At 39.5% G+C, this 15,582-nt stretch overlaps 1 protein-coding gene across 6 annotated transcripts in view; it reads right to left on the bottom strand.

Moving 5' to 3' along the window:
• Positions 1-894: 894 nt before the first annotated feature.
• ARID1B (AT-rich interaction domain 1B) overlaps positions 895-15,582 on the bottom strand; it is a 326,090-nt gene continuing 311,402 nt past the window's right edge. For all 6 annotated transcript variants that reach the window (XM_041423655.1, XM_041423657.1, XM_041423654.1 and 3 more), the window contains 6 exons: positions 15,402-15,574; positions 13,624-13,774; positions 10,993-11,089; positions 6,950-7,739; positions 5,971-6,101; positions 895-3,970 (listed from right to left, as the gene is read on the bottom strand). In XM_041423655.1, the coding sequence (XP_041279589.1) occupies positions 2,258-3,970; positions 5,971-6,101; positions 6,950-7,739; positions 10,993-11,089; positions 13,624-13,774; positions 15,402-15,574 (3,055 nt within the window). In that variant the 3' untranslated portion in view covers positions 895-2,257. The remainder of the gene's footprint in view (positions 3,971-5,970; positions 6,102-6,949; positions 7,740-10,992; positions 11,090-13,623; positions 13,775-15,401; positions 15,575-15,582) is intronic.

Below are 15,582 nucleotides of genomic sequence, written 5' to 3'. Positions count from 1 at the left end.
TCTGAAATTCTCTTACACATATTAATGTTACAGCAATCTGTATGAACAAAATGGGCAGTATGCCAAAGGGGGTTGTAATTTTCAAGTACCTCTGTATTGTTACTGGAGAGGGGAGGAGGATATCCACTAACAGTGTAATTATGTGGCAATTCCATGGAAATTGATTATTATTAGCTTTTTATGATCACACTAACAAAGTCAATGATCCAAGATAAAATAGCAAAAATTAGTGCTTGAACAATATTCAGCAACAAGGTATCACCAGGTGAGAGTGGATGTATCTGAAACCAGATAATTCCTGAAAGGGAAATGGCCATCTCCCACCAATTATAACGATGGATGTGCTCTATTAAAGCCTGATCCACTTTAACGGGGGACTCCCAGAATAAGAGGCCACGTAAGTATGCAATGACACATACAGTATCGAGAAGTGGGTGGGTGTTTATTCTAAATACCCACATCACTGGGGTATTTGCACCTTTAACCAACAGAGAAAATTACAGGTAGTGAATACAGATCGATTTCTTCCAGTTGGTTATTGCTTTAACAAAATCTTTTGTCACTTTTTCTAACATCTGCCTTCAGTCCCCCAAACACAGCATGGAGACTGGGTACCTGCATAGTCAGAACTATCACTTGTCAGCCATGTCTTCCCCTTTGAGGCTTTGTGGTTTTATATATAATAATTAAAAACGCTTCTCTGAGACATGAGAAGGCTTTTCTAAAAGAAGAGCAAGTTGCTGCAATACAATAGCGTAATATTTTTGAAGGTCATAATAATAAAGAAGGGGAAAGAGAATAATCATTATTGCTCTTTCTTGCAATTAGTTTGCTTTCCGATATCCCACACTGTAACTAGAACACTATTCAAGAACACCCATCACAGTGCTTAACAAGATTTAATGTACATTTATTCTTAACATGTGGAACATATAAAGATTTTATACTGAATAAATGAAATTCATTAAGCCAGAGGAAAAGGAGGAATTTACATCAAGTTTTTTCTTTTTTAACTACATTATCTTGAAATACAAATGCAGATTCTTGTCACTGAAAAATCTTTGAAGTTGTGTTTCTTCCTTTTTTTTTTTCCTGTATATATTTTTTGTCTGTAGACTGGTAACCATTTTCTTAAATCAATCCATACGTAACCATTTCCACACCTTGATTTATAAAGCAAATTGTGATCGGCTGCTCTCCCGAAATAGAGCATGACTTTATACATACAGAAACTTGTACATTACCCTCAGTTGTTGGTTTTCTGTGTTGGGTTTTTTCTTTTTTCTTTTTTTTTTTTATTATTTTTTGGAGATATGGCCCAAATGAAAGAAAAAAAATAATTCTACTATCACTTTGTAGATACCACATCATGAAAAAGAAACTAAAAACTTTGTACTAAAAAAAAAAAATGAGGGTATGTTTCATGTACAACTTCTATATACATCACGGCCCTTAGGCAATAAAAAAATATTTTAAAAAATGATTAAAGGAATCGAGAAGAACTGTCATTGTGGAAGGTCAAAAAAAAAAGATGCAGACAAGACAGTTCTGGTGAGGAAGCAATTGATGTTTAACTTCAGGTTTTGTTTAGAAATCTTTTAACTTGACTTATTTTGTTTTGTTTTGCTCCTAGCCTAATGTAACCATTTCTCCTGAGGAGAAATCAGTATTGTTTTGGATTTTGACTACTGACTGACACCCTCCTTGATCCCCTATACCTACATCACTAGAATCTTCTATTGCACAGAGCTTTGGGTGATGGTATACAAGTTTTTTTTTATTTTTTCCTTATCTGAAAAAATAAAACACACAGGAACTTGGTATGTTGGTTATTTTTCACCTTTTTGTTTCAAAGTGGTGAGATTTTTCCCATCATAAAATGGTTTGCCATAACATTTTTTTTAAAAAGTCACTAGTTCGCTTCCCAAAAAATATGCAATACAAACATGGAAAAGAACATTGAAAAGGATAATCTATGGAAAAAAAAAAGTGTGACCTTTGAATGTACTAGACAGCAACTTTGGTTAAAAAAAATAAAATAAAAAGATGTACTTATACACATAGACAGCAAATATTAATTTCATAACTGTTCAAATTAATAATTTCTTTAATTCCCAATTGGTAAATAGTGAATGGGGCAGAGGAGCAAAGATTCTTTTTTTTCCTTCTTCCTACATTGGATAAACAAGAACAGAAAACAGCCAGTTATATGTGACCCTCTAATCTCCACTCACACATGCTTGGCTTCTCACTTATGTCATAACTGCCCAATCTGAAAAAGTACATCACAGATGACAGATGCAACCAGAGAGTTCAGGACAGCAGATATTGAGATATCCAGCAAACGACCCTCGTGCAAAAGGAACTCGGAGCGGTTCTCGTCCACTCTCGCCATGGCCAGCAAGGCCTTGGCTGCCCTGCACATCATGTCTACGCTAGGCGGCTCCAGAGGCGGAGGCTGCATGTGCATGAGGTTATGCTGGCTCTGCTGGTACTGGGCCATAGTGACCCCATCCTCCAGGAAGCTTATCAAGTTTCCAATGCTTCCCTTCTGCACGGCTATTGCCCTTGCTGCTAATGTGTCCCCCTGGGCAAGGTTCGATAGGAGCGCCATGGACATTTCTCGGCAGACCGGATTTTTGCGGTCCCCAACGTACCTAACTAAAGTAGCGTAGAGTTTCTCCTGACGGCTGAATGGGGGGGTGGCCAAGATAAGGTCCACATTATTGTCCTGGATACTGAGCTTACACAGGGTCTCCAGCACAAGTCTCTGAGGCGAAAGAACTGAGTTGGGCCCCACGGTTGGAAAAGGATCCTGTGCCTCTGCAGACGGGCACACCATCCAGTGCAGCAAGCCATCCAAAATTGGCAAACAGATGCTTTCTGTGTAAGCAGACAAGTCTAGCTGCCCAGAAATGTTGGCTAATGTGACCAATGTATTATCCCTCAAGACCTCGAGGCAGTCCCACCACCACTCATCCTTGCTGCAGGCCACCCCTTTGTCCTCCTCTTCCTCTTTCTCGTAAGTCTGCGGCGCTCGCTTTCTTTCTGGATGCTCGTGGTGAAGAAGGATCAACTTTCCCAGGATCAGCACCAAGCCTGGATGTTTGGACATTTCGGTGTCATTGCCAGGCACAAAAGACAAGCTACGGACGATATTTGACACACAGATGCAGCGTTTGGCCAAGGAGTCTTGCCAGTGAGTTATGGTGCATAGAGGAGTCTCATCCCGGCTCCTTGGCTCATCCTCTAGCAGTTTAATATTCCGGTGGCTTTTGGCTTGATGGATCCCAAAGGGAAATTTACTGCTCTCTGTTTGGGAACCAGAGTTTGAGTCTTCAGGTAGTGCTCCGGGCCGAGCTGAGAGAACATCATCAATGGTTGCTGTTATACTCTTTTCTTGTTGCTCCTCAGATTCACCTTTCCCCTCGAGGTCCTTCTTTTTGCTTGGAGAGTTCAAGGGAGGAGGGGCTTTCCTGCGTGGTGGAATCTCCATCTTGCTTTCAAAGTGAGTCTGGATATGCTCAGTTGTGTCACCACCACCAAGCTGCCAGTGGAGAAGTCCACTATCAAATTCCTGAACGCGTCCAAGTTTGTCAGATCGGTCAACAACAAATAGATTATTTTTCTTTACAATCTTTATTGGCAGCTTGTCAAATTTACTGGCTTGTTTTGGCCTCTCACTTGGATCAGCAATGGCACCAGGAGTAGAAAAAACAATGCTCTTTTCTTCTCCTTCTACCTTTTCATCCTCCCCCTCCTCCTCATCTTCATCAAAATAGTCAATACATTCGTCATTCTCATCTTTTCCAGTATCCTCTGCCAAGGACTGACTATCATCTTTCTTGGCTGCTTTGTGATCAAGTGCTTTGTGGCCTGGATCTCCCACTTCATATTCCATAAGGATTCCAAAAATGTCAATCAGGCATTTTCTAAAATATTCTACTAAAAGCTCAAGAAATCCAGACAACTGAGGGAAGAAGAAAGAAAGAACATAAAAATCACATAAATATTTTTGTCTGCATAGAATTTTACTAGGAACACTGATGGATCCATGTGTGAATATTTTTCTTAGCCTGCTGTGGACTTGTGGCTAGGTCCTGCATGACAGAAGTTAATCAAAAGAAATTCTTCTAGAGTCTGTCCAAACAGTATATAATGTCAAATTATCACAGCTCTGTTTGCTTCAGCTGTAACAGCCATGAGAGGTACAGAACTTTATTAATGTTTCCTTTAAGCCATAGCAGACATCTGGCTTAGCTGTTCTGTCCCCTTGGAAATGCCTATTACTCTTCATTTTTTGTAAGAGTACTGAAGTTCCTAACTCGGCAATTTTTTCTGATTTGTACTTTTATTAGATATCTAAAGTTTGCAATTTTTCCTTTCCTCCTTTGTCTCTAAAACCAACTGTCGTGTAGGAACCTGCAGTTCAGGGTCCAGGTACTGATATCCTAGATTAATATCTCATCTCTACTGGAACAGATCCATTTTTTGTCTGGCAGTAGTTTAAAACTGTTATTGGAGCCTGGTGCTGTAAGTCACCCTTCAGAAACAGTTTTCATTTAGGTTTAATCTTCTTCATTGACTTGTAATCACTTTCTTATGGAAAGGCAGTAGTTAGACTGGTATTAATTTACACTTAGTGGCTTTATTATTAAAAATTCTTAGTTGTCATGATGCATTCAGCTCAATTGTCTGGCTTTTAATGTGTTTTTTTTTAATTGTGGCTAATGGATTTTCAGTAAAATGTAGCCTTTTGTCCATTCTATATTCTCTTATGATTGCCAGCTTCTCAAAGAACTAAGAACAACTGATGCTTATCAGAACCACAGGAGTTACCAGGCATCATATGGTCCTGGCTGCCATTGGAAACAGAGTCCAAAGCAAACATAACAAAAGAATATATGTATTTACAATATGTCTGGTATTCTGTGCCATTTGCATAGGGTGTATTAACACAATTTCTTGTCAGAATTCAGAGGAGATTCACCTCCTTTAACTTCAAACACCCACACTAGTCACACAACCTAACCTAATTGTCTTGATTCCTTTTATAATCAATGGTCTTTTACAGGCCATTTCTAGGGTATGATTCATCTGACCTATTTTAGATCTCTTTTTCTGGGTGAGATAAATCATGCTATAGATATCCCTAGTTCTAAAGTCAGGTGGGATGTAATGTACCATTTGTGTCTGTATTTAAAAAAAAAAAAGTCATTATATTTAAAAAATGATGAGTTACACTATTAGTAATCAAGGAACGAATGGAGGAAAGAAACTGAATATTTAATTTGTACAAATTTTAGATTATGTGAATTATCAGCATGCTATCTATTACTACCACCTAACAGGCAAAGTATTAGAGCAGAGCTGAAAAATGCTGGGAGGCAGTGAGGCAAAAGCACACACTGTTAAATCCTGTGTTACTTGTATACTATGGATAGACAGTGGATTTTAGCCTTTAAATTGTTAATTTGGTATTCCTGTGAAAACTCAATTCACTGGAAGAAGAGATGGAACAGAAAATAAGCAATCAAATAAAATCCTACAGTCTCACAGGGAAGTACAGAACAGGACAAGATGTCACCAAAAACTAGTTTAATATAGTCTTGCAAAGTCTTTAAAGAAACACAGATTAAGAAAGATTACTAACATACTGCTGTTTTGAGGGATTATACTATCATGTGTGTGAGTTTACACATTAGTCTTTTGGCAGTGCTAAAATTCTTATATTCCTACATTCTCCTTTCAACAAGAAACATCCTTTTTCAAGGCTTCTTTATTTCCTCTATGTGACCTATATCTGTCTCTTGTTACTCACTGTTGCCAATCATAAACAAGTGCAAGTTTTTCAATATTAAAATTTATGTTAATTAGAATATATTGGAAAAGCCAGCAGCATTTTTGTAGGTGTCTTATTTCACTTTTCTTTCTCTGGAAAGTTGAGAAGTATAACGCTTTCCCACCTACCTGAGAGAGGTTGAAAGTAGCAACAGTGCTGTCATCATACAGAAGAATATTAATAGTGTCTAGCGCCCAGGTACTTTCAGCCAAAAGACCAGATTTAAGAGACATCATCACTCTCCAGGCCTCAGGAGTTACTGGAGAAAGAAAGGGAGAGAAGTAAAACACTATTAGTGCATCCTTAGAGACTGTTAGTGAGTTCTGAAAGAGTAAACTGTGATATTCTGAGGATGTAAATTTCAATTAAATGGCTACTGATTAAGACCCTATTTTCACTGCTGAGTTCTGTTCAGTTTTCTGTAACTTCTGCTACGCCTTAGTCCGGCAGGGCCATTCTTCCTGACACTGCTGAACCTGAAACAATCGTACAAACTTAAAGAGCTTGACTAACTCAATTCATCAGTAAACAAAGGTAGACTACTCTATCAGGAATGTGGAAATCTGAAGTATGAGAACTGGAATGGATGAAATGTAACCAAAATTTAAGATAGGAAAATACTTGGGGATCTTTTTAAGAAGTGGGGGAGAAACAAACAGGAAAAATACTATGGAACGATTTAATGGACCACTCAAGGAAAGCAGACACTAAAACTACAGAGCAGAACAGCATGAGCTTCCATGGAACAAAAACATTTAGCTTAACTTTGCTAAGCTAAATGCTCTACTGGTGATTTAACAGACATTCTAAAGGACCTTTTAACACATCTCATTTTGAAATCTGAGGCAAGCTTCATTTTTAATGCATTTGTGAAGACTTCAAGTCTCCATATAAAATATTGCTTTCATTTCATGTCAGATTGTCTGGGATGAGTGTTACCTATCATCCTCGCTGAAGCACATGTTATCACACTTTTATTGAAAACAATCACATTGTAGTTACCAAAGTTAACTATTTGTCAAGGGTGTCTTAAAATGCAAAAAAACCCCAAAACCAGAATCAAAGTCCCTTTCATCACAATTTATATTGTTTTTTTTTGATGCTTACCAATATCTTTTGAGGTAATCTTTCGTCTTGGTTTTAAGACTGGTTGGGAGGCTTCTACAGAGCCTGGGGGGAAGGTAATCTCTCGCCTAATCGGTGGTGGTTGGGGTGGAGGTCCTGTGACCTGTGACACTGGAACTGTGGGTATAACCTTTTGCATCTTCATGGAGGGTAGGAAAGGAGACTTGCTTGGAGACATACGGTTTTCCAAAGAGCGCTGGAAAGATGCTGGACTTGGAGCTCTGGAGATGTGGTTTGGCATAGAGGGTGGTGTCTGGTAGGATGACTGAGGAGGTCTAGTGATAGGCTGCATGGAGGCTGAGGATGACATATAAGAAGGCTGCCGTTGGTTGACATGAGAAGGCCACTGACTCTCGTGGTTTATCCTCTGGTCAGGTACCATCATATCATCAGTGCGATTCATTCCTGGATACGGAGGGGCCTGTGCGGGGCCTCCTGGACCTTGCCTGTTCTGGTAAGGGTAAGGCATATCATTTCGTGTTGGCCACATGTTCTGCTGAGGACCTTCACTGGAGGATGACGACTGCATGGGGCCACCAATCATCTGGGGAGGTATTCCATGCTGCTGCATTTGTCCTGGGCCCTGCATCCTTTCCCTGTTATATGGATATGGGTACTGTCCCTGCATGGGCCTCCTGTCAGGCCCTGTGTAAGCGTTGCCGTACTGGTTGTACATCTCCTGCTGCTGGTTGCCATACTGCATGTTATACATATCCCCTTCGTGGCGTTTGGCTGGAGGCCCATACATGCCATCCATGTGTCTCTTGTAGTTCTGAAAGAAAATTTTGGAAAGATGTGTCACTTTTACTCCACACACAATACAAATATACTGGATGAAAGCTCATTCAAAAAGCTGAAGGCGCTTAGCTCTAGAGGGATCGTGCCGACTCCAGAGTCGGGCATACCGCGATGTTAGGCTTGAGCCAGTGCTTTCTTTTTAAGCCTCTGTTTTGCTGTGCTTATAACTAAAAGGAAGCTTATCCTTGGGCTAAATTTTCTCATGCTTGCTCTATTTTTTCCCTTTCCTTCCCCATCTGTCAGACTAAATTCCACTGGTCATCTCAGACATGTATGAAAAGGCAACAGTCCTCGCCAACTAAAATATTTTCACTTATTTTTTATGCTTAGTCTATTAAGAAGAAAAATCTTAAAAAAATTCAAAACCACCCAGTGAATCTTTTCAAGACACAAGCACTGAATAAACTCTTAAAGTAACAAGATATGCTGCAAACATGCAAGTCTGAAACAGTGGATCTTACAATATGACATAAGCCACAGACAATAAATTTATTAATAGGAGAAAACAATCTGCTGCATTTGATACTCTGTGTGATTCCGAGGAATACTGTCCTCTTTGGGCAACCATCCTCTTCCCAAATCATCCTAATCACATTTAATTTACTGTGAGATTATTACAGCAAATGGTCACATCCAAACATTCTGTTCTAGTTTATGCAGGTTCTTACCCTGCTGTTCTGTAATGAATTAAGCAATGTAACTAACAGCTGCCACCTATGGTTTATTCCCTCTTTGTTTCTCACTCTCTCAAATGGGGAATGTTTGTGAGGTAAACTGTTTTACCTCGGGGAGAGCTGAGTGGTTTTTAAACCATACAAGCTTGAATGTATTTATGTTTAAGATGGCAGAACAAAAAAAAGACATGTTGCTCTTTGAGGGGAAGGTGTTAAGGTTTGCAGCGGTCCTTAGTTCCTGTGGGAGTTTGTTCCACAGTTCAAACCACAGTGAGTGCTCTGAAGCAAAAAATGTGAATTAAATGGGTGATTTTTGAATATATGATCTATGGCAAATTCAAAGTTACAGCTCCCCCGGAAACTCAGTAGCTCAGTAGCATTCTACAATGTATACTAATGTACTAGAGTTAAGATCAGATAAAATTCTTTCTGTATTCAATATGAGAAAGTTAAAACAGCTTTGGGATTCATAAAGTCATCTTCCAACTTTGGAGCACATAAAACCACAACTACTGTATTGTATGAAAGTATTTTTTTTAAACTTACTATAGAGCTTTCTGGCTATCTGAGAAATAACTATTTCCAGCCTTAGATGAACTACTTGCTGTACTAAATTCCACCCTTGGGGCCAATTTATACATTAAGAAATTACTTGGCAGCATCCACACCTAAGAAGGTCGTGTTTGTTTTGCCACAGTGACTCAGTGCTCAGAGCAGACACTTGGGAATGAAGCATGTGCCTTTTTAAAAGCACTCCAGCTCCCTGGTACATGCAGTGCCAACGTGCCCAATGGGCCCCAGTGCAGAGGACAGGGGTGCACCTGAGCTCCTCCCTCCTGTGGACATGCTCAGCAGGACACTGACACTGCACAATGTGTCTCTCTCTTCACTGAGATGTGCAATTATGAGACCTCACAGAGGACAAAAAGCTGCCAACACAGGGCACCTGCTGTGTGATAGCTCTTGGGATGTAAGCATTCATACAGGAACTGGAAAACCTGGCTCCAAGTGTTTCATTAGCCCCAGGGGTTCATGCTCCAATCATCTCCTTTGCAGGTCATTCCCTAGCCTTCGGGTTGTAGATAAAGCTTTGAAAGGGTCATTTTTCACATTCCTCCTGAACCACTACAGAGTAAGATTTAGGAAATTGTAAATAAGCTACTGGCAACAGAATGTCTAGCTAAATGAAGAAGTGGAATCCTCTGGGGATGGGAGAGAGGCCGAGGCTGGTCAGGATCCTTGTCCTTCACTCTCCACTGCTTTTCTGCATTAATGCATTTTGCATTCAAGAGTCATTGTACAAAATATATAAACAGCACTAAGGACAGGGCCAAATATATTTTTACCATTCTAGCTGTCTCCTCGCTTAAACGAACATGTAGTTAATATATTCCCTGCACACGTTAGCATGGAATATCACAAACTGTTCTGTTATATATCTTTGCAATTCCCCCACTAAATCACCTAGACTGCTAGCATATGCTTGTCATAAAAAACAACAAAACTGTTTTTCCATTATGCCATTTTGAGATGTTATGAACCAAAGAGATAAGCAAAAAATTCTGAAATTTAAATTTATGTATGTTTTTAGTACAGTGAAATCTAAGATCTCTTTGGGTTTCTCCTCACAGCACTCCCAACCCTTGACCTCAATTTCCTAGTAAAACTCTATCCCAAACTGAAAAGAACTGTCTAAAGTTGGCTCAAAACTAGTTTATATTTCAGTTTTTTTTACAATAAGTAAATGCTTTCTATTCTGGAAGCCAACTTCAGGTACTGTATGACTTGAACTGAATTAATAACACGCAGAATGAAACCGATCCTGTTGAAGTCAGTGGAGTTTTGCTATTGACTTCTAATGTGGGATTTTCCTCACAAGGCATTAATCATGCATGTAAAAAAAATCTTATTAATGAATATAATTTATATTTTTGAGTTGTAGGAGCTGGGGAGACTGCAATGTACAAATGTTTAAACTATTTTTAACACCAATAACATTCTCTCCTATGTTTTTGCACCATATTATTACTAGAGACATCATGTTGGAATACGGTTTCTAATATATATTAAAGATAGGTATTTCATATGACCCACCACAGCACTGAAAATAATTAAGAGTGTTGCTCATTTTACTTTGTTCCAGTTCTCTGTTGGGTTTACTTGGCTTCATGATATTAAGTGAAAGCCCTTGAACCTGCCATCCAAACAGCTTTTTTATGTGTTCTGTCACTTGTTGCTTCACTTCTATTTGTCACTTCACTTAACTATGCTTTATATTTCTGCTGGTTATTAACTTGGGACAATCACTTGATGCACATCCAAAGCCACAGAACATCTGTTAGAATTTACATTCTTCCAGTGTAATGAACACATTTACCTACAGCTGCACATATATTGCTTATCCATACAGGCTGTGACTTTGACCAGAATTACAGTGCTCCTCTGTGCCAAAAGATATACACTATATAAACAAATTTTTCAATGTATACAGCATCCTGGGGGTGAATTTTTTAAAACAAATGTTATGAACATAGCCATTTCCCCCTCTACTACCTGCTGCTGTGGATACATTCCAGGTTGATGTCCTCCATATGGTGGCTGTCCTGAGGGAGGTCCTTGTCCTGGATACTGCTGCCCATATGGTTCATGCCTAAAATAAAGCATTCAAATCAATACCTAGAGCTGCTGGAGTTTTCAAGTCACCAGGAAAAGTAAATTCCTCTGAAAATCTTGCACCTTGAAGGTATCTGCCATCTGGAAACAAGGTGAAGGTACAGTCTGGTTATGGTCCTGAGCCTGAGGTAGTAAGCTCTGCTGGAGCTGGTGTGGAAGGAAGGAGGTAAAGTAGACAGAAGAAAGGAGGAGCAATGAAGATACAATAGGGAGATTTAGAGGGAGCAGTCAGGAATGGGAAGAGGGTATGGTCAGCAAAGAGGTAAGAAAGGCAGCTGCAGACATGGCAAGCCCATCCTTGCTGGGGGAGTATCTGGTGTAGAGCTAAAAGATTGCAGGTAAAAATTCTTGTGTTTTAGAATGCCAGCCTAATAGCAAGCTAGTTTCTGGATTATTCAAGAATATATCAATTTAAAGTGAGTAAAAACAGTATTCATAATTTTGGTAATGTTTGTGTAATTTTTAATTAAAGCTACATAATGAAGCATACACAATAACACACAAAGTTCTGTTGCACTTGGAAACTTACTGTGGTCTTTAAGACCTCTGAGGAGCACTACAGTGCAATATTTTTAGCACATATGAATGAAATTTAGGTTGCTGAAATCAAGTACTTGGAAAGCATTAAGACTGGTAAATAGCACTATATCACAGGCTAATATGTCAGTAATTCCTCTCTGTACAGTATCAGTGAGAACACATCAACAATCAGAGGATAATTATAGAAGTAATGTATCAGGGAGAGGTACAGAAACAGAGAACTGGGGAACTTGACATGTTAAAAGAACTAATGGGATCTCATTTTTCCAAACATAGAAAACTAATTTTTTTTTAAGAAGAGATGACCAGAGAGAAAGAAATAGCAATTCAGTATCTCCTAAAATTATTATATGGATGGAGAGAAATTATCCAAGGCCAGTAAAAAGAACAATGTAAATGAGGGGACTTGTCTGTAGCTGTCCAAGAGTATATGCAGCAAGACAAAACTCAGCAAAGGTAGCCATATATTATACATAAGGAAAGACTTTCTAAATGCTCAGTTTTTTAGCCACAGGATAACCACAAGCCAGGTGAAATTGTGGAAGCTTCAGAAGTGGTATCATTTAATGCTGCTCTGGAGAACTTGGGCCTGTAATCTGTGTTTTAGTCCTGTGCTGTGCAGCAGACACACAAGGTAGGATGTACACTCCTCTTCTAACATCTGATACTACTGCTACAGAAAGTCAACTCACTCACACGAGCCTCTGCTCCCCTGCAAGAAACTGAACCAATGGTAAAAGCCTAAACGAGAGAGCAAAACAGATGTAACACACCAAGAAGCCACATGCTCTGCCTGCGTGCTCTCACAGGGGCTGCTAGCTGTTAGCTGGTTACTGCAAACAGAGAAATCAGTGTTCACCTTTGCTGGCCAGGGTAATAATTAGGAGAGTACATGCTTGGGCCACTTTTTGAAGGCACCATATTGCCTTGACCAGGTGGTGCCATACTGCCTTCAGTACCATGCCCATGATCTGACCTAAAAAATGACAAAGGAAACCTCATTCTGTAAAAAATATTTTCTTTTCCAAAATTGTCAACCTAATAAAATAAATCACGCCCTTTAAAGGAAACATTCTCTTGACTTAACACCTTCCACTGGAGTCCTTACTCTCACCAACTCCCCAGCAATGTGACCTACTGAACAGCATGATGATATTTGTTTTACGTGACACATCTACTACTTAAAACTACTGACTGAAAACTACTTAGCCCTTACACTTTGAAGACCCACACTGCACTGCTCTGTCCACCATCAGGAAAAGAGAAGCTAAGTACACAGCCTAATGAAAGTAAAAGCAGGAATATGGCCAGAGCAACAAAATCTGCCAGAATATTTAATATAATCCAAACATTCCCACAACATTCTGCTTGCTCTACCAATGCTCAGACATCAGTGATTTTACCACTTTTTGTTTCCAAAGCCTTTCCCCAGATAAACAAAAGATGACCAAATTTATTTCATGTACTTCAGTGAAGGACAAACTTACGAGAATCCTGTTGGACACACTGCAAGACTGATGCTGCTACAGCTCTGACAACAGACTCCAGACTCTCCAAAGGCAATTCACTCACAGACCACAAATCAGACACATTTAGACGGTGCATTTTGTTTTTCATTATAAGCCAACCAGCAACTGTTTAGGTGAAAACACGGCCAGGAGACCAACTCAAGTGCTACTTTATGCTATCACAGCACAGCCCAGCTGCCAGCTGAAGGCAGCTGTCAAAGACACCCACGAGCTGATCTGCTGCAGCCTGAGTGATTTCTAAGGTGTGACAATTCCTCCTTATTAATTTCTGTGAACAGCTAGACTCAGTCATTACCAGTGGTTTGACTCCCAGTGATTTAGTAAGATGCTGTAGGAAATATAGGCTGCTATGTTCTCTGCAAGGTGGAATGGGAAAATGAAAAGGGAAGAGAGAGGATAATTTTCACTAATGGGCTTTGCTTTTTCCTGAAGATTGACTCACCTCCTGTCATAGCCACTTCCATAAGAGAACTGCTGTCGCTGGCTCATGCTCATGTTGGACATTGCTCCAGATGGACTCTGGTTATACATATCTTGTATTCCACTGTTAGGCATTTGTCCAGGGGTCATGAAAGGCTCATTGCTTCCAGGCACTGCAACAGTCAGTGAAATTAAATTTTTTAATCTGGGTGTTTGAAGTTCTCTTTCTTTTCAAATAAATATTTTAGGAGAATGTTCAGATCCCTAACACTGCCAAGGAGAATTAGCAGGTGTCTAACAAGCTCTCTGGGGTCTAATGGGAACACATGAAGCACCACCACTACCAAGATGATGGGTATAATATTAAGGAGCTGCAAGTGAGGAAAAAAATCTCCTCCTATGGAACTGAGCTATCAGGCACGAGGCAGCTGCTTCCCTCTGGTCTTCACAGCCGAAGATGAACTTACTCTTGTTCTTTTCACCAAAAACAATGCTAAAAATGAACGCAAACATAAACCTCACAAAACAGATGAAAGCAAATCTGCTAGTTCGAACTACAAAGCTGTCAGAGTCAAGCTTTTATTTCCCCCCATAAAACCCTCATACACACATATACAATAGTGTTGTTATGGAAAGGATACTGTATCCTAATGTAGCTTCTCAGGTAGGATGGGCATATTCTATTGGTCCAAGAACAGGCACTATTATCAGATATAAATCACCAAGCAAAAAGAAGAGACTCTAGCCTTCAGTCCCTCATAGTAGATACTGAACAGAGATATTTTTGTTTTGACAGGATGAAGTGAAATGTGTGAGAAAGTATAATACACCCACTTAATCTCATATGGATATAAAACCTAAAGTGAATCTAAAGCAGAGTGTTTTCTCTTCTTTCAACTGTGTTATATGTTAGTGTCCACAGTCCAAGCAAAAGGATTTAAAGGAAAGGCTTTTAAAAAAAATCACATCCAATGAACTACCTCTTTTAAAGCATCTCCCCACTTCATCACACCTCTCTTTCCTCAGTTTCAGGGCCTCTTCTTGCCCTATCTCCCTTTTACTCTGTTTTAGTTTACACTTCATCTCCTCCACCAGCCCTTCTCTTTACAGCCATTGTGAGCCCTGCCTGTGTTCTTTGCTCCTACTTTCCTATACCTGATGCATGCGAGATTGATTCATGTTAAAATATTTTTAAAATATCCACAAAACCAGCTGTAGGTTAAGTACCCGAAAGGACCAGAGTCAATTTTTACATTAATATTAACATTGATTGACATTGCTTTTTTAAAATAAACAAATTTAGAGTGTGTTTATCACCTTTTGTCAGGGACTGCCCAAGTAAGAAAAAAATTACCTTTAGTATTCTGAAAAATTTGTAAATGGAGACAGAGAGCATGAGGAGGCTTGCTCAGTTTCACACAGTGAATTCCCAGACCACTCCTACTACAACCAGGCATGTTGCTTCAGCACTTCACATTCTAATGGTGAAGTCCAGCACCTGATTTGAAGAGTAGCTTACCAACCTCAAGAAATATAAATTCTAACCCTATTATTTATGCCATCTACCAAAATTTATTCCTACAAACATTTTCAGGATTCTGTTGATTCCAAAATAATGGGCATGACTCTGAGTGGAGAAAATATGACCAGACCAGAAACTCAACTGCACTGTACCTCCTCTCTTTTTTCTACAAGGACACCAATGGCAAAATCATCACAGTGACAAAGCTCATTCTGACTACAAAATCTTGATTACCTACGACACAGGGAAGAACACTTAAGCCCCCAGAAAGAAAGTACCTTTTCTCATTCCACCGAAAGGATCTTTATTCGGCTCATATGGCATCCTTCCCATCATATCTGGCATGTTTATTCCCTGCTGGTATGGTGCATTTGGCGTCATGGAGTTTCGCTTTGGGAACGCTGAATCACTCACATCAGAAAAGGGATCATGCACACTGACGGCGCTGTTCCTAGCAGA

This window comes from Onychostruthus taczanowskii, unplaced genomic scaffold (assembly GCF_017590055.1).
Source record: "Onychostruthus taczanowskii isolate IOZ18803 unplaced genomic scaffold, ASM1759005v1 scaffold8, whole genome shotgun sequence".
Taxonomy (NCBI): Eukaryota; Metazoa; Chordata; class Aves; order Passeriformes; family Passeridae; genus Onychostruthus; species Onychostruthus taczanowskii.
The sequence above is the reverse complement of the archived record's forward strand: the minus strand, read 5'-3'. Positions and strand labels throughout refer to the sequence as shown.